At 40.1% G+C, this 20161-nt stretch overlaps 1 protein-coding gene across 2 annotated transcripts; it reads right to left on the bottom strand.

Moving 5' to 3' along the window:
- Nucleotides 1-4589: 4589 nt before the first annotated feature.
- On the bottom strand, nucleotides 4590-19804 carry mapkapk3 (MAPK activated protein kinase 3). Of its 2 annotated transcripts, XR_010007500.1 has the most exons (11): nucleotides 19291-19804; nucleotides 12297-12436; nucleotides 11627-11691; nucleotides 11262-11341; nucleotides 10893-11019; nucleotides 10738-10813; nucleotides 9575-9699; nucleotides 8153-8238; nucleotides 7840-7920; nucleotides 6481-6938; nucleotides 6352-6369 (listed from the first exon to the last, which is right to left on the bottom strand). XR_010007500.1 is itself a non-coding variant. In XM_062986901.1 (10 exons), exons 1-10 carry the CDS (start codon nucleotides 19570-19572, stop codon nucleotides 6792-6794), a joined length of 1209 nt encoding a protein of 402 aa, XP_062842971.1. In that variant the 5' UTR covers nucleotides 19573-19804; the 3' UTR covers nucleotides 4590-6791. The 2 variants fall into 2 exon arrangements, 1 of the variants encoding a protein (XP_062842971.1); XM_062986901.1 differs by having other exon boundaries at nucleotides 4590-6938.
- Between the last annotated feature and the right edge of the window lie 357 nt (nucleotides 19805-20161).

A 20161-nucleotide genomic window follows, 5' to 3' on the forward strand; every position in this document is an offset into this window, starting at 1 on the left:
AACAGAACAATACAAGAAAATACATCTGGAATGTGGAAAACAAAAACTAGAAAAACTGCCTTCAAATTCAAGTACATCTCTGTGATTAATTTGGCATGTTCTCACCTTGTCGGCGTGGTTTTCCCAGGGTCTTCTGGTCCTTTACTCTGAATCTTGTCATTATTGTAATGTTACACAATGTGCAGTGTGCTACAATAATAAATATAACTGTGCAGAACTGACTAAATGTACAATAATTGGATTATTAAATTACTTTTACAAAAGGAACATGCAAATCTTGGATTTAATGTTACTGAAAGCTGTGGTGAATCTTGGTTCAATTCATTTAAATAGGCCTGTTTGAAAGAGTCGACTCTTTAAAGTGAATCACTGACTGAAATACTCAGAAGACACACACCCACTTTTGAAATGAAAGCCAATGGAGATAGCTTCGTTTGTTTATCCATTTATATTTTTACTAAAAATGTGCAGCAAAAATCGTTATTTCACTATTCTATTGCAGTTATTAAATGATTCAAGGTATTATTAATTCTGTTCAGGGTAATAATAAAAATAATAATACTAAATACATTGTTTATTTGGTTGTTACACCCAGGAAAGGGCATCACAATTGTATGTTGCAAGGCTGTATGTATATTTTTGACTCAAAAGATTTAATAATTTCTTCAGAAAAACCCTAATGTTTATTATTTGTTTTGTATAAAGAAGCTTTCTTCATTCATGAATAAATACATCAACAAATCACTACTATATCTGTATAAATACAATATTGATTCACACCCTGAGAAACAGATTGCAGTAGAATCGGATTAGGACAGTTTGGAGGAGCAGGTAATTATAAAACTTCTCCCTGATGACTTCTGGTCTAGATTGAGAAGAACGATTTGACCTACTGTAGCTCAACTTCTTCATTCAGACACAGATTTAGCTCCTACAGTGGAACATTTCTATCTTGCATTACTAAAATAACTAACTGTAGTGTTTCTATCAACTGAAATGTTATACTCAGTACACAGTGTGATATTTTAGTTACACACGTTCTACAAGCTTGTTTAGTCTTATATACTTTTGAATGTATTCTCTCTTAGGCTCCCAGTCACAGACATCTGTGCCTTTGTAGGGACTCTTAATTGTCATCTCTCAACATTGTGGTAAATGCTTAGAATTATGAACCTATACTTTTTAAAACCAGAATGTTTTTATGTTGTTCTTCTTTGATGAGTCCCAAAATGTAATTGGTTAGGACCCCCAAAACTACCAAAGAAATGATGTCTTATGAAACATGACTGATTAAGTCTTAGTTTTTAAAATGAGACTCAGGTTAATGGTACACTGAGATTGAAACACACCCTTGGTCATACACAATAGCATTCTCTATAATTCCTTCTCTATGACTTTTCCAGTCTGCAGTTCGGAGAATGCTGGGCCAGTAGTTTGACATGACAATATGAAAAAAAACAAAGCAAGAGCTTGTATTGCAAGTGATTGTTATGGTCCAGAAGGGGCTCTGATATGTCAACAGCTTCAATGATAGTCTTTATCAGCTGTGCTCAAGATAATAGTGCTAATTATAAAGAGCTGCACGGCTCTCAGAATCAGACAGAGCTGTGCAGTGACAGAAACAATACAGAGGAGAAAGACCAACCAATAAGCAGACATCGAAAGTCGAATGGTGGTCCCCAATTCCTCTTTTAATTTCTATTACACCAAACTCTACAAACAAAATATGTACTGCACAAATTCAAAAACTAAAAGGTAGCGAGTGTTCAGATTTGCTGGAGAGATCGAGTTGTAATTCTGAATAAGCGACCACTAACTAACCACTAACTAACGTGAGCAGCCCAAAATTCATTTTACAATTATTTAAGGACAGAACTATTTAATTTCTTTCTCTCTTTTCTTTCAAATAGCATTTTAGCATACTGGCTAAGTCAGTAGAGAGGACTCCAATATGGTGATGAATTGGTTCCATATTGAAATGCAATCACTACAGTGGAAAATACGTGCCAAAACTGCATTTCACATTTTTTCATGGTAGTGATTGCATTAAAGTTTGGCACTGATTCCTCTTCATGCTCCAACACAACACAACACATTAATGGGAAGTGTTCAGGGAACTTCCTGATTCATTTCTGTGCATATGAAGAAATTTGATATTGCAAAATCTTAAGGAAACAAACCAGATGTGTGCCGAGAAGTCTTACTTGCATGCAACACCACAACTACAGTATAAAGTTAAAAGCATATTTTAGTATTTTTCAGTTTAAGCCCCACATTATTCTGCTGTATTTGTTATGATGCATTGAGTGGAACAAACAAGAATGGGTGTTTATCAGTCCACAATAAGACGACCCGTCTACAAAATGAGGAAATTGCAGTGCTGTTGTTGCTCTACCTGGAAGTGATTCATGTGCCCACTATAAGAACCACAGCTCTGAAAAAAATCCTGAATGTCTCAATGCTTCTGATAAACGATCTGTGAGGGAGAAAGAAACTGCACTGCAGAGCAACACCAAAATCACACTTGGCTGTGAAACATGGTGGAGGGAGCATCTTGTGTGGATTGCTTTGTCACCTAAAGTTCATTGACTTCTGTCATTATCGCAATGAGACAGAAACATGCAAGTGTGTCAACACTAGAATCGCTTTCAAACATAAAAATGTGCGTTTTGGAATGAAGTCAGAGTCCAGCGCTTAGGTATGTTGACCTAATGAGATGAGAAATCTCATGTACATTAGACATGTTTCATTGCAGCTAAAGAAAGTTCTACCGGCATGCTTTCCAACCTGAAATTTACATGATTAAATAATAAAGTGTGTTATTATTGTGTGTTATTCATCTAAAGCCCTGGATGAGTCATTTGTGTAGAAAGCCAGCATATTTCGAGAGTAAAGAACCTGTTCCTCCTGTTTCTCAAAGCTACGTGATCATAATAACTCATCAGCATTTAAGATTCGAACGTCTGACTCGAGTGTTCCGTCATCCGAGTGAGATCTGAGACTCGACTCCATCAGCTGCCCTTTACTTCAGTAAGTAGGTGAGAGGTCACTGCGCTTTGTTATCATCTAAATATAATCGTGAGTGCCTATGTGACAGGCGGAGGCAGGATCTCCTGCACGTCTCAGCTCCACTCTCTGCTATTCATAGACCACACGGGCCAAACACAAACAAACCACATTATTTTCAGAATTTAGGTTACAACAGGCCTGCAACAATGCATGTCAGGTAGCTCTTTAGAAAACAAAGTAGGTTTGTTTTGGTTTTGTATAGCAGTGTTTGCATGAACGTGATGTTCTATTTAAGCCTGGTCAGCAATTACTCTTTTTCTAACCCACATTTTACCCACATTCCAGCATTTTGTCAATAAACATCAGACAGTGCAGTCCGGTGGGACCCCAGTAAACAGGAAAACTAATGATATAAAACACCACATCCAGCCAGTCATTACTTCTTTGTGTACATGTCTTTAATAAAGAAAATGGCCAAAATCCCACCTTGAGCTCTTGTGTCGATATGGGAAAAAGTTCATGTAAAATGAACCGCGTTAAAATACCAACCGTGTTACTGCCAGGCTTTAGTAACACAAAACTTGCTTTCTTTGCATTGTGGTTCAGTTCTGACCAATTTCTCTGAGCAAACCGTCACTAATTCATCAAGGTTACGACGGTCCCTCGTATGAACTCAGTTTTACTTTCACACAAATGTTCAATGTTATCCAAGACTTTGTTTATTTAGAAACCAGTCCTTAGTTATTTTGATTTTGTTTGGGGTTGTTGTCCAAGTCACTCCATCTATGTTTTTTTTTGGCCCCATATTGTGATGTTTCCACCAAAGGTTTCTGAACAGCAGGCCTTCCATGATTGACAGCATTGTGAGGTTTACTAAATGCATTTTTAGACTGGGTCATAGAGGTGATCGTGGTGATTTTAAGGCTGTAACTAATGACCTTGTGAAGTGGAATCTTTCCCCCTTAGTACTGTTTTGAGCAGCCACTTATTTTTCTCTTTGGTGGTGGGTGTTTGTTCACGTTTGTCCTTTACTGTAATGGTTTTTCAGACTGATATTAAGTTTACACCTCAGCTATGGATGAACATTTTGGAATAGGTGTGAAAACCTGTCTGTGGTTGGACCTTAATGATAAATACTAATGATATGATATATTTGTTAACTGTGAGTAACAAATCTGCCACAGGAAGTGAGCAGTGTTTACCAGTGTAGTGTTAACCACTGTAGCACATTTCCCTCACTGATAATAATCCCCCATAAAGTGACACACTGTGATGAGCTTATTTCCAAATCCTGTTAGGGATTTAACTCTTTCTGTGGTGGTCAATATGTTTTTCAGCATTCAACACGTGTACCACCAGCCCAAAATGTAATACATCCATGATCATGACGTGCACAATTATTATGAAAACAGCCTTGCTAAACAGGCCAGCGGCACCACTGACCCTTAAACTCAAACTGCTGCACCACCCACGCACCCCAGAACCACTTTTATTACCTGCATTAATATTTAAATGTTAGTGTTAAACATTCGAATCTAAGTGTTCATGCAAAAGATAAAACAGAAACGAGAACAGTGAGCTGTAATCGGGTTCGGCTTTTATTAAAACAAAGCCTTAAACACAGTGGCTGCTCTTCATCACATCATGACAAAAAGTCTTCATAAAACGTCACACATCTGTGTCCATGTAAACTCCCATTTAAATCATTTCAATAATAAAACGGAACAGTGGTGGAAATGGTGTGAAAAGAACACTGTGGATGGCCTAGTTCTTAAATATTTAATTATTTTGAAGTAAAGAAGCAGAACTTATGGACAGTTTTTACATGCAATTGGTCTTAAAAAAGAAAATTTGTATAAGCGAAAATCACTGACATTTGTGGCCTGTACAAAAGACTCTGAATTTACTTTATATTCTTTTACAGAATGTGTTAATGGGTTTGAAGCTGGAATATCACTATTGCTCTTTCTGTATTGTGTTTGCTTTTGGTTTACGTGTCGTGTAAACATATAAAAACGAATCTAGCAAACACAGAAACCTAAAAAATCCCTTTCATACCACTGAGAGAATAAAAGGGGTAGACAAATACAAACAGAGCACCCTGTGGAGTGATGGTATTGGTTAAGGTTAGTTCTTATTGGTTAGGGGAAAAGAACTTTGGCCAGGAGCACTGAAGTGCGAAGGTGCTTACTGAAGTTAAAAAGGCGAGCTCGGGATATGGTGTAGGGAAGGTCCTGAATTGGTGAGATCACACTGTTTGGTCATATGTAAGCCCCTACTTAATTCACGGCCGTGAAATGTAGCGTTTTCTGTGTAATATGCAACTTGCTGTGAAAATCAAGTGTTTAGTGATTTAACATTATGTAGCGTCCAAGTGTCTTACGTTTACTGGTTAATCTGCACTATGAGGCGTCCTAGCAATCCTACGGTAATTCAGTTAGCAATCGCTTCGTCAAAATGTCCAAGATGTCGAAGTGTAAAGCAGCTAAAAACACGACTCGGGTAACTGAGTTTGGAAAACTAACAACCGATTCTGTGGACGCAAGCGTGGGGGGGCAAAACACGGGCAAGAATTTTCGTATTTGAGACAGAATATGAAGCCTCGCACTGTCGCTGGATGTTTTAGGTTTCCATTCAACTATTATGGTAGCTGTGCTGTGTATTGTGTATCATTCAATTTATGAGTGGAATTTAATAACCGCTGTGAAATGAGGCTCTTTCTTTAAAAATCTGTGATTTTCGAAAAACGAGGTCCTAGTAGGGCCCTAGTCATATGTGATGGACGTGTCAAGTTTTAATGAAGCAGTGGTGAGCATCAGTCTTACATTGACTAGCCCAATGTGAGGTTAATTGTCCTTCTGTATCTTGATATTTTAGGAAATTGTACTACAAAACAATGCTTCAGATTTTAGCTAGCTATAGATTGTCCAGAGCATAACTGCAGGCTCGGAAATAAGTCCAGTCATTAGAAGAATTATAATGTATTTATGCTCACATTTAGTTTAATACTGATTCTTACGTCAATTGACACCACAAGCACAAGAAAAGTCCTGGGGGTTTATTGTATTTTTGATGGGTGCTTCTTAGTGGCACTGTTTTGACTTCAGTTCCTCTTTTAATGATATTTTATAAGTTGGTACCTGGTATGGAGAGCTAACCAATGTTCATGCTGGCCAAGATGTTGAGCTATTTTTGAGCTACTCCGGTGTAGTGTGCAGGACCCTTAGAGTGGTACGTTCCTTCTTACGCAAAAAAAGAAAGAAATGAATTCGGTGTAGAGGAACGCTAAGTCTGATTTAGCACGGCATCATGGCGTGATACTACAAGTGTGAAGTGGATTTGGCCACTTCAGTCGCTGTACTAATGAAAACACACATGAAACACACACACACACACACACACACACAGACTCAGACCTATGAGTATTAAAATACATAAATGCAATAAACACTGACTGTCAGTAAAACTTACACACACAACTACGCACACGGCTGATGAGATGCACATGTAATGCGCTGCTGCTTATAGTGAGGGAGCGGATACTGGGATACTGGATCTGCTGGGGTTTTTTTACACACAGTGATGTTATACGCGTCTCCTCATTTTCACCTCCACCTCCGCGTCCCAGTTCATCACTGGTCCATAAAACCGCCTGTCCATCTACAAAGCCATCCATCCTGTTACTCCATCATGCTGTTTCTTCAACAATTATTCCAGTTCTTCACCCTGATTTAATTTATTTCCACCAATCCACTGATCTAGTTCTCTTGATCTCTTGCCCCTTATTGGTTGTTACAGCCCTTCCCGCCAGCCGCCGCGGCCTTCTTCCTCCTCTTGTTGAGCAGCGGGTTACTGGACATGTCCAGATCCTTAATCTTCAACTGGTCATAATCGACACGCATGGTGGCCAATGCACTCGTCATCTCATCCTACAGAGACAAGGAAGAATGATGAAAGGTCAAGATGATAAATAATTAAATGTGTCGATTATAGGAAGAAAGGAAAGACTTATAAATAAGAACACTTATTTATTATTTAACCAAAAGTATGTAGACACCTCTTCTAATTACTGAGTTCACAAAATTCAGCCACACTCATCGCCTACAGGTGTGTAAAAAATGCAAAACGAACTATTTGCTTTTAACTTTCTGGGCAGTTGTAGCCTAGTGGCTAAGGTAACGGACTAGTAATCGAAAGGTCACTGGTTCAAGCCACACTACTGCCAGGTTGCTGCTGTTGGGCCCTTGAGCAAGGCCCTTAACCCTCAATTGCTCAGACTGTATACTGTCATAGTGCTGTAAATGCCAAAAATGAAAATGTAAATGTAAATGGTGGTTTATTACGCTAGTCCACCTTCGCTGAGACCCGGGTTCGAATCTCAATGGTGTTATCGGGCCAGCCACGAGTCTATACAGACATGATCGGCTAAGTCTGAGGGGAACAATGCCTGAACCCAGTGTTTCCACGTGGAACCGGGCTCACTGTAAGCCTGACCAGGATTAAGTGGTTGATGAAAATGAATGAAAATAATAAATGATAAACATAATTTATGTAATTATTAAGGAATTATATAAGAAACAAATGATTAACTTAATGCGAGTGTAGTGAGGAATTGAAAATGTGCTGCCCTCTAGTGGATGTCACTGTTACCTACAATAAACGACACCATGCTGTATAATGATTGAACCCAGTAAACGTTTTAAATTCCATATAAATGTATTTATTTATTTCATTGTGTAAAGAGAAACATTGGGTGTATTAAGATGAATTCCAAAGCCACAGTGACTCTTATTGGCATGAATGAATAAACAAGTAGATGTCAGCACTAACCTTGACTTCATCCCACATCTCTTTATCCTCCCTGAGGACCCGAGAGGTGTGCAGGGGGGTCGGAGGAACCACCATAGATTGCTAGAATAAAAATACAGATCTTATTTCAAAAAAGAGCGTAAAGCACTAACGAGGACACACATTCACATTTAAAATATAACGTAATATAACTAGGGAAGTATAAATACAATGGTGAATGGAACACACACACACGCACACACACACACACACACACTGGTCCAGTCTCAGTGGTAAAAGCACAGTAACACACAGTAATACACACAATACACAGGTGACAGTGACATGTACTCACGGTGATCCAGGGATGATTCATGAACTGTGTGATAGTCATTCTCTCGTTCGGGTCGGTCTTTAACAGCTGGTTTATCAGCTGTTTAGCTACAGGGAATGAGATAACCAGACGGTTACACAAACACACTCCTACACAAACAAACAAGATGCATGATGCATTTTTATAAATGAACATTGAACAATGTCCAGTCCACCATTTAAAGAATAATCAGATTATGGCAGCATATAAGCCGACTACCTAGTTCACACTGAACTCTTTAATAATCTGACGATGGAAAAAGCACAGAGTTTACATGAGTCAGTCAGTGAGTGACAACCAGTACTGAAAGTTTTTCCTTTCCAGATGTGAAACTGCTACTTCTAGAATTTAGTAATAGTAACCTGGCACGGTGGCACAGTGGGTAGCACTGTCTCATTACAACAAGAAGGGCCTGGGTTCGATTTTCCAGCCAGGCAATCTGTGTGAAGTTTGCACGTTCTCCGTGTTTGTGTGGGTTTCCTCCGGGTGTTCCGGCTTCCTCCAACACACCCAAAGTGTGTGTGTGTGTGTTTGTATGTGGGTGTGAGCGACAGGCAGCAAAGATCCACTCTACCAGCTGCGTCACTGTGCCAGCTTTGATTAAATGTTTATATTTACTGGGTAAAAAAACAGCGTGAAGCAATTTAGCTGTAAGCTGTTCGACTGATGCAGCATCCCGAATAAATCAGCCGTGTGCTATGTAGTGTGTCATCGAACTAATCACAGTATTTACCTGCGTGACACACCAGCAATCACACCAATTAAATTTACATTTTATTTATACACACTTTTTGAAGCCAAACTGGGAACTTTTATGAGCCTGCAGCCTTTTGTAGAACTCTAGAACTGTGGTGTTATTCAGATGTCTCGGAGAACTGTACACCGAATCCTGTTATTACAGTGGTAGCCTAGTGGGTAGAGCTTAGGGCCCTAGAGCAAGACCCTTAACCCTTTTAGCTCTAGGGGCTGAGATACGCAAAGAAGGATTTTTGCTGTACCGTACATGTGTTTACGTATATATGACAAATAAAGGTGTGCTATTCTATTCAATAATGCATTTTGTAAAATATATGTGTACATATGAAGCCTCAGCAGCTGAGGGTGACAGGTTAGGTGTGGTTTACTCAGGACTGTACTGGGAGGGAGGAGACCAGGGGATAAACTTGGGGGATAATTAGTGGTTACACTTATGAGAGTTAATTACACTGTTTATTTCCCTGCTTTCTTATGTGTGTGTGTCTTTATGTTACAGACAAGAGAGAACCTGACTAACAAGCTTTTGGAGCTGAAAAGCTGCAGTTTTGGGCTGTTTTGAAAGACATGAGATAACATTTTTTGCTGCATCAGTAAACCTGCCAGACAAGACAGCCCATACACACACACACACACACGCAGTGCTCTCACCCTCCTCGGACACATCCGCCCACTCCGGGTTAGGAAACTCGTACTGGCCCATGCGAATCCTGCGCTTCATGCCCGGTGAGATGGCCTGACCCGTGTTCGAGTAGAACGGTGGGAAACCACACAACCTGCACACACAGATATAAATCAGCACACCGAGATCAGCGCACCTAATCAAAGTCATCAAGGATCAATCAATACACACCACCAATGTGTCGTTTAGTAATTATAGAGTCGATGTGATACTTAATAATGAGGTCAGCAGGGACGATAAAAACTTTTTTGAATTATTTTATTAAAATAGCTTTGTCCTAATAATCGTATTTACCCTTAATAATAGCAACAACAACAATAATAATAATATTACATTGTTTTTTTTCCCCTTTTTCTCCCACTTTAGTGCATCCAATTTCTGCCCGTCAATCATCCTCTCACTAATGCTGGTCCCCGCTCCTGATTGGGGAGGACGAGGCTGCTCCACGCCCCCTCCGACACGTGCACAGCAATCGAACATCTTATCACCTACACTTGACAAGTGCAGTGCAGTACAGCGCTGTGTACGGAGAGCCACACCCTCTACCGCACTCCTTTCCCATCTCCGTGCAGGCACCACCAACCAGCCAGCAGAGGTCGTCATCGCACTAGTCTGAGAGAGAGTCTCCATCCGGCTTAATCCCGCCCCTATCTGAACAACAGGCCAATCGTTGTTCATGAAGCCGCTCAGCCTCAGCCGGCAGGAAGAGCCGAGATTCGATATCTTAGCTCTGGTGAACAACGTGTGCTTTTACCGCTGCGCCACCTGAGCAGCTCATATTACATCGTTTTCTGTTCTTTTTAATGACTGGTGAGTGGCTTGAACGAAGCTGTTCAGGTTACCTTTTTGAGCAAGACAGTAGGGAGGTATAACATAGTAATTACCTCCAGTAAACTGAAAATCGTAGAATAACCGTCAGTAATCACGTCACTTTACGTTGCGTTTAAACTAACGACAGGTCCAGAATTTATCTACGGATATCACATTATCAGACCAAAGTTAACACTGCAAGTTAAAGAACTTATACTGTCAAATCCTTCCATTATCATGATTTAAACCTAATGATTAAACTTGGGGTGCGGGAGAAATGTGTGTGTGTGATATATTATATAAATAATGTGCTGATACTCACAGGATGTACTTTATCACCCCTAGAGACCACATATCACACGACATGTCGTACTTCTCAGGCCCGAGAACCTCAGGAGCTACAAAAACACAGATAAATCACAGATAAACTAAAGTTATAATGTCAGAATGGCACAAAAAACCCAAAAAGGTACGTACCCACGTAGTAGGGAGTGTAGCACGGTGTCTGTAGCTGGTTCTGCTGCGACGTTTCCTTCGCGAAGCCGAAGTCAGTAAGTTTGAGGACACCTTTGGTGTCTTTCCTCGTATACAGCAGGTTCTCTGGCTGCAGGGACGAGAATCAAGAGCGTTCGCACTATGATATTACAATGGAAAATAAGTTTATTCATATTCATATACGGCTGCAGAGGGTTCAGTGCCACCCAGTGCCAAAGGGAAACTCATACTGCATTGGGTAATATGTTATGGTATTAAAGTTTATTAATCCAAAGGAATTTTGATTCAGATTATCCACAAACCTATACAACATTTCTGAATACACCAATCAGAGGATTCATTCTGCATTACCTTGATGTCTCTGTGTGCAATGGTCATATTGTGCAGGTATTGAATGGCTGTTCCAATCTCTCGCATAATCTCTGAGGCCTCTGCACAAAAAAACAAACACGATCTGGTCATTTTATACCCTGACTATTAAGAAATACAATCCGTACCATCGTTTTGTATAAAACCTTTGTTAATAAGAACTTTATGGCCCCACCCGGCAGTGATCACATTCCACGCCACTGCACTATTTTTACCTGATTCTTCTCTATATCGTTTATAGGTTGGTAGAACGGCGCTCCCTAGCCTGAAGCTTACACCACCTACACCGAGGATCTGACCTGGTGTGTGTCAGAAATGTGATAGCAGGCAACATCAGTCGAACCTACCTCTCTCAGTGAAGGCCTGGTCTCCTCGGGCCTGAATCCTACTGAAGAGCTCTCCTCCTTCCATACTGCAACACACACACACACACACACATAATCAATATCAATTAATGAGGCAGTGTCCAACACTGTATATATAATTATTTAGACACTATTTGGACATAACATTTATGCTGAATTGCTCCCTCTATTCTTTATAGCTGTAATATCATCCACTCCTCTGGGAAGCCCTTTTAAAAGCCTTTGAAGTGTGCCTATGGGGATTTATGTTCAATCAATAAACAGATCCAGTGAGGTCAGGCACTAATGTTTAAAGTTTAATTCATCATTCAACTGTTGCCACAATGTTTATATAAGGTAGGAACAACTAAATTCAATCATTAGGAGGGGTGTCTACATACTTCTGGCCATATAGTTCATGTGCAAATATGCAATGGAGGCCAAACGTCTCTAGTTGTTTACTCTCCACAACTCAGGTAGAAGCAAAAGTGGACCTAATACAATCATATGCATGAATAAACACTTTTTTAAAAAGAATTGTTTCCAGTAAACCAGACACAGCGATTTCCAGTCAGCGTGACCAGCTGCTGATGACTGGGACCCGGGGTATGCGTTACAAAGCAACAAACGATACATGCTGAAAAGTGTAGTTGAAACAGCGGCGGGTTCTCACCACTCCATGATGATGAGCAGACACTTTTTCCCGTGGTGCATGTTTTCGTACAGGTTGAGGATACGTACTATGTGAGGCCCGCTGGAGACGCGATAGTGCAGCTCCACCTCGCACCGCGCTTTGGGGCTATCGTAGAGTATCTGCACAGGAGGAAGAGGAGGCCAGAAATGATTAGGCATCGTTATAACAGTCTGCTGGAAGACGTGACAGTGAAATGTTTACCAGACAAGGTGCAAGTGTGTTAGAGGGCAAAACTGACTCATTAACATCTAGGGACATTAAAGTCCTTGACATGCTGTTAGGTGAATAGTACTCCAAGCAGTGAAGGTGTTGCAATGCAGCAAACTCCTTGGTGTACCATCGCACCTCCAAATCTGGACACAGGATACTACAACAGTCTGGATGACGTGCTAGTCTATCACAAGGCATCCCACACTTACTTATTCACCTCACCTACTGGAAAGTAAATAAAAGCTGGAGGATCTGCGGGAAATATACAACCTTCTAGCTATAAGTAAAAATCTTTAAATAATATTCATTTGTACTGTTCATACAGCCTTTCAGAGCAGTTTAGGATATTTTTAAAACAGCAGCTCAGACGGTTGAGAAAAGAGGAAAACAAAAACTCAGTGAAGCAACGATTTTAACGTTACAGAAGCTTGTTTCCGTGTTGCACAATTCACTTTTCTGTCTGCGCTCTGTTAGAATTAAATCCTGACTGATTTATATATTCTAGAGCAGTTTAGAAAAAAGCCAGTAAGTGTAAAGACTGCATCATGCTTTCTGTGGACTGAAATGAAAGGTCAGGATGTCAGGAATTTTTATCGTTATGCGGAGCAGTAGGAGCTTCTTGGTTGTTTAGTAAACAAGAGGTAAACGTAGTGGAACCGAGTGAAATCGCACCTTCTTAACACATCATAAAAAAGCTTGACATGGTTGGTGCCCTTTTCACTACTCTCTGCTCCTGAAAATATTCACTGATCGAATACATGAGCAATGTCAGAGCCTGGTGTGTATCCCTGTTATTCATGACGTTCACGCTGGAGTCAGATGTCTAACAGGACGAATATATCTTTAATGACAGGTTATAAATCTCACCGTCCAGTCCGGGGCAAACAAGCTCAACCGAAAAACAACAACAGAAAAACCCCAGCAGACGAGTCGTGCTTCAAATCAATTAAGGCCAAAAGCTGTTTGTGTGAATTTGAGGAGGCGTTAATGTGTAATGTGGTTTGACCTCCGCCCACTCGTGTGTGTGTGTGTGTGTGTGTGTGATGCCCATGAACTTTCTACTTTTTTACAACCCTGCTGGCTTGTTCCAGATTGTCTCGAGTTATGTTTCATACAGCTGTTAAACAAGTTGACTAAGCAAACACACACACACACACACACAGAGACACACACACGTCATATGGGAATAAGATTCCAGACAAGGACATGCAGTGTTTTTAATATGCAGCAGAATGATATACTAGTGCCAACCTCTGCCCCAGGGAGGTAATTTTCTCACTTGGTTGTAATACATTCAAACCTGCTAATGGTTCACAATTAAAATGAGGAACAAGCATCAGAAGGTTTGTTTTCACACAGACTATTTTTTCCACCCCGAGCTTGATTTCACCATGTGCAGGAAATCTTTGTTAAAAGTGAAGATCAGACGTACTGTGTGTTTCTATTGTTCTATTGTTTCTGCTGTGGTACTTCATATTAAAAGGACGCAGTTCTCTATTTTTGCTTGGCACTCATGCTCAGTTGTCCGAATAAAGCCTTTTAAAGAGACAATTAATTACTTTGTTCATTTATCACAGGACACACACGCAGGCCCTGTCACTGTCGCCTCACAGCAAGAAGGTCCTGGGTTTGATCCTTTCTGTGTGGAGTTTGCATGTTCTCCCAGTGTCTGCGTGGGTTTCCTCCGGGTGCTCCGTTTTCCTCCCACAGTCCAAAGACGTGAGACACTAATGTATCCATGACTGTGTTCGATATAACCTTGTGAACTGATGAATCTTGTGTGTAATGAGTAACTACCGTTCCTGTCATGAATGTAACCAAGGTGTGTAAAACATGACGTTAAAATACAAACAAACAAACAAACAAACAAACTGTGCCACCGTGCCTCAAGTTACACGATAAACTACAGCAGAGGATCCTAATAGATTTGGGGCGTTTGCGGGCGTGTCTAAAACATAACTAGCTGGGGGAGAGTAAACAAGCCAAGTCCGGCTCTGTGTCTTTCCGATTCTGTCTCTCAGTGTAATAAAAGACTTGCTTTGATCACATTGTTTCAGCAAGAGACACCACCCACTTATTAGCAATAATATCAACAATGGAGTAATGACCGGTTCACCTTTAATGTTCAGACACATTTTATACCTTCCATGAACTGACCTGATATGACACTCCCGATACTACCCACATTGTTCCCAAGTGACGTAACGCTCATTCAACCCTGAACTCCTGAACACATTCTTCTCTATTTCACCTCTGGACAAAATACTTTCAGCATTCAAAATCTCTCTCTCTCTCTCTTACACACACAAATGCACACACACACCTATGTGTCATTATTCTGAACATACTGATTGTGTGAGTTCAGTTTGTGACTGCTGTGGCGCACGGTGAGTCACATCATATCTAAGTGTGCTTTACATGACGCGGCTATAATCACCCACCTAAAATAAGCTCACTGTAACACATCAGCGTCCACGTGAAGGAAGATAAGCTCACATCACAGCACCAACAGCGGTGCTAAATTATTGTAGAACAGGTTTTTATACATACATCTCTGTCAGCAATCAGTAACAGACAAGTGAAGACAAGTATTTCTTATCTGTAAACGTTTACACCAGTGCACCAGACACGCTGATGTTCAGTACCGGCACAGTGCCAAGTAAGAACGAATAATGAGGTAAGTAATTGCATTGGATAAAAAGCAAGGCAAGGTTTCTGTCCAGCACTGGATTAAACCTGATCAGTGTATTTACCCCAGCATGTTTAATCCTGCTAATTAAAACACTCTCGCTTCCTCCCCACAACCCTTTCCATTCATTATTCTCTCTTGTGCTCCGCGCTTGTTTGCTGTGTGATTAAAAAAGCAACAGGAAATTGGGCAATCAACTACCGTGGTTGTAAAGGAATAAGTCACAGAACACGAAGAAGATAACTAGCGGGTTAATTCTGGTCTCACAGCAACTATCTTGAATTCAAACACTCTCATACACGTCTGTGTGTTTAAAAAAAAGAAATCAAACATTAGAAATAATAGACTGTGTTTGTGGGAACCAGAAGTCAACATTGTATGGAAAAATACCATGTACTCTAGGCTCATTTAAAATGCAACTTAAGGGGGGGTCATATTGGTAAGGATGGTGCGATACCAGCTATGAGTTACAATGTAAAACATAGTTGAGGCCAAAAGTGGCAATTATGGGTATTAACAAGCTTCTTTTAATCTACAATCAGCTACAAACGCTGGGATAACATCAGACTGTCACCTCACCACATGATTCTACAATCTGATATCATAGTTTATAATTTTACTGATATACTGTACTGTACTTATTTACAAACTCTTTAACATTTTTGCCTGCATTAAAAATGATCCGTTAATTGTTGGTTGTCTGTTCACTTACAGATGACACAAATGAGTTGGCTAAGCCTAGTTTTGCTGAACCCCATCATCTGAGACGTGCTGTATTTTCTCTGCTTCTGATTGCCACAATTCTCTTGTGCTGGTAATTAATCTCCAGTCTCACAGAGTTACAAACGTCTATCACCTGAAAGCATCTGAAATTAAGCATTAGTGACGGATGTTTACAAATGCTGCGTAGACCCTGGTGACCTTGATTTTGGATCAAGAAGGCAGAAAATATGTTTACTGAGGCACCAATGGCAGGAAATTCGAAACCTAAGACTGTTCAATTTGCTCCAGTTCTGACATACACCAAGAGAACGATACAGGTATGACTGAACGCTTTTCCCATACAGTTAGGGAGTACGCCGGCACTGGTATGGCTAAATGGTGTGAGTGTGGGTGCCACACAGGTTCAGGGTTCTGGCTTTATTCTGAGGTCTTTGTAGTTTCCAGTTCTTAACCTACTGGAAAACACCTATACAGATCTAGGAGAATGAGAAAGTGGACCAGGCTACATTAACGTCAAGGTGCATTATAGCTGTTTTGGTGGGTGGGTGACAAAGCACTTTTGTTCTTTGCTGTGTCATTCATCACACATTAATCTCACTCACGTCAAAACAAAAGGAATTTTAAAGTGCTTGATTATTTCAGAAGAAAGCTTAAGGTGTTACTGAAACAGGCTGACAGTTTAGTGGCCAGGCCTCAGAGCATGATGAGACTTTTGGTTCCTCTAAATTATTTCTGGTTTGAAATCAGTTTCCCTATATTCGTTAGAGAAAAGTAGTGGTGTGTGTGTGTGCATGTGTCATCCCCTCACATGACAGCCACCAGTTTGGGAAGGGGAGGGCTAATGTTTTTCCTCTAAGACTTGTAAGGCCGGCAGTTCTCCTTTTTTGACTTAACTTGGACCAACAGACATTAAGCCCATGCCTCCTGCACTGGCACTAACAGGTATTAATGCCATGCCTCCTTCACTGGGACTAATACACATTGTACTATTATTCCGCAGTGCCCTAAACAGAGAGACACACTAGTTCACTTTTTGACCTGCGGTACAGTTTGGGTCTCTGTACACACGTGCACATTGCAGTGTATCATACGTGTGTCAGTAACGCTGCAAGGATTACCAGCTAACAAGACACTAACCCAAATAATGTTGAAGGTTTTCACTGAACACACACACACACACATACCCAAACCTCTTCACTAGGACCCTCAGGGAACACACAGCGCCCAAGAAAAATGTAGTAAATCAACAGCTTTGTCCCCTCCAGCTGCATCTGCCTTCGATGCACAAATTATTATACAACCAACATAACTGGCCTCTGATTGGCTTTTATAAAACACCTTTTAAAAGTAACCTGTCTCAAACCACCAACTTTGTTCTCAATTTGAGGTCCATTTAGATTAGAACACAGTGGCTGGGCCTTTTGCTGAAGAATTGAATTGCTCTAATTACACATTCACAGTGCCAGCTAATTAAACTTAAATAATAGTATTGATTTGTCCTAAGGAGCATCATTTGGAAGACATTATCAGCCTGGCAATGGTTGCCATGTAACTGCAGATTTAAAAGCTTGTTTTTGTACATTTGTGTCTCTTTCCCTTTTCTATGTAACAGCCCTAATTTTTCTAAAAATGTGTTTTTCTAGATTTATGAGAATCACTGCATGGATTTGCTTCCCCTCAGCCACAAGGAATTGGTGGCAGTTGGTTGTCTGGCATTTATGTTAGACATTAAGAAGTATCTCATGAACCAGAACCAATAGTCATGAACCCACTGCTGTAGAGCTCTTTACAGTGAACAGTCTATGGTAACTATAGAACTCAGTATAATGCTGACCAGTTTTAATATTATTTGGCTCTTTATCATAAGGACCTGCCAAAACTGGAACAAAAATGATATTCACATAGACACTTTATTATCTTTATTATTATCCTAATTAAAACATTAACAAACCAAACAAATCAGGGTTTGCGTCCTTAAGCCTGTGATAGTTTGAGGTTTTTAGTAATATAAAAGAACACAAAACACATGGCTATGACGTTATAGACATGCCAGGAACGTCAACACTAAGTCACTATTATTTTACGCAGTAGCACATTCCAAACATGTAATTATATCTTTTACAGGATCACTATGGAATGTCTAACCCACTTAAACATTTTATGGGTGGAATATAATACGCTGGTAGATATTATTTAAACATCATCAGCACATGAATACAGCTTTTGCTCTGTATTTGGTGCAGTAGATGTAACTTTGTGCTTTATTTATAATGAAATGTTGAATTTACCTAAAACAACTTACATACAGTAATTTTGCTTTTGCTTCCAACAAAAATAATACAAGGATTTCTTAATAACCCTTTAAATGCATTATTTGCATTCTTAAATAGACTTAAATACAAAACTGCTTGTATTTGGTGTGTGTTTGCTGGGATAATGTCTGGTTTTACAATGAATCTTAAAGGTTTCCACAAACACAAAAACCAACAGACTGCCAATGGTTTCATCTGGTTTTTTTAAGACTGTGTCAGATGTTATTGCACTGGTTAGCACTGGTCTTGTAATACGCAGGGAGTCTCCAGTGGGCTCAACACCACTAATACTGTCAGACTAACCTGTTAAAAAGTTATTACAGACCAAACACTATCCCAGATTAAACCAAAACTACAAACGAACTCATATAAGCCATCTTGCAATAACATATTGTGTGTTTCGTCAGGACTTTCAATTTCAGTCAAAGGGTCAAGTGTTTTGCATCGTAGTCATGGTTCCTCCTCTGCCTCAGTGTAAAACAATTCTCATTAGAATACCCACAATTCATTAGCAAGCAAACAAAACAGCAAACAAAACCCTTTTACTTGCCAGGATTAACGTCAAATGCCATATGTCAAAGAAGATCTCTTGGAACATTTACCTTTCAAAGAATCTTTTCACATTTATTTATCCTGTTAAAACGTTTATTCAGTTCTGACCAGCACATTTCTCAGCCTTTTGTACATTGGCTAGTTTTGTGGTTTACCTCGAACTCACACCTTTGACCAGAGAGCACGTTAGTCTGCCTTGTTGGCGTTTGTGGAGGAGAGCACTCTTGGGGCGTAAAATTATTGACAAGTTCACTTTTAACCAACCACAGAGCACTTGAAAAAGAAGTCTGAGCCACTGAAGTCTGTCAATGAATAATCATTTCTCAACCAAAGTCATTGCACAGAGTAACTAAACTTTAGTGTGAACCTAGACTTTAGTTCATTGTATCATCACCACAAGGTTCCTCTATGAAACTTTTCTGCACCCTTTATAAACAGATTGTAACACGAGTATAAACGTATAAACGACTGTATGTTTGTGTGTTACCTTCAGTGCGCACTTTTCACCGGTTTTCTTGTTGAAACACTCCAACACTTTACCATTAATCCCCAAACCGAGAACCTGGCTGGAGATCTTATAATCGTCCGTCACCGCGTTGCGCTTTATCTCCAGTTTTGGGAAGCCGGGGTTTGGAAGGGAAGGAGGATTAGACATTGGGAAATGCGTGGAGACCCGCTCCGTGTCTGGTTTAGTCTCTTTCTGTTCACTTTTAATCTCATTTTGCGTTTCTGGTTTAGTCTCTTCTTTGGATTTGCCATTTTGAAGCATGTTCCGTCACTTCAGGCGCAGTGCGCAACCGGTGCTCCGGAATAATCCTCCAACTTAAATAATGCCGCAGTGAAAACTGGCGCAACTGACGCGTAACAGTAATGAACCCAAATTATCCTCCAACAAGAAACCGATTTGTAATGCTTTAAAGCATTAAATACATAAAAAAACAAGACGTACCAAGATAAATCAAAAACTTCTGAATGAATGAAATGTTTTAAAAGTTTCTGTTTCTTATGTAAAATGTGAATAAATAAAATAAAGTGCAGCTTAAACCTCAGGTCTTCTCCTTCACTTCAAACCGCACTGAGAAACTCACGGACTTTTTAAAGAGAAACCTGGACGGCAATTCCAGTCACTCCTCTTTGGTTTCATTCCAATACATCTGCTTCTGTATACAGACTGCACTACCTAGTGCCAAAGGAACACTCAGAATACACCCTGTGTAGTGCACTAAGGTAGTGCGTTAAAGCTAATTGAGATTGATCCGCTGCGCTCTTAAGCTCTGTGCGTCAGCGCCATAAACTCTCCCCGTCTTAAAGACGCAGAACTGTAAATACAAAACCTGTTCTCTTTTACTGGGTTTCAA

The sequence above is a fragment of the Trichomycterus rosablanca genome, chromosome 24, assembly GCF_030014385.1.
Source record: "Trichomycterus rosablanca isolate fTriRos1 chromosome 24, fTriRos1.hap1, whole genome shotgun sequence".
In the NCBI taxonomy this organism is placed as follows: domain Eukaryota; kingdom Metazoa; phylum Chordata; class Actinopteri; order Siluriformes; family Trichomycteridae; genus Trichomycterus; species Trichomycterus rosablanca.

Bases quoted from the DNA above. Each gene is read 5' to 3' on its own strand.
- mapkapk3 (XM_062986901.1), bottom strand. From the start codon at position 19,572: ATGCTTCAAAATGGCAAATCCAAAGAAGAGACTAAACCAGAAACGCAA. The intron at 10,814-10,892 runs GTACGTACCTTT...GTGTTTTTGTAG, and splicing joins CTACACTCCCTACTACGTGG to CTCCTGAGGTTCTCGGGCCT. The intron at 6,939-7,839 runs GTTAGTGCTGAC...TTGTCTCTGTAG, and splicing joins AGATGTGGGATGAAGTCAAG to GATGAGATGACGAGTGCATT.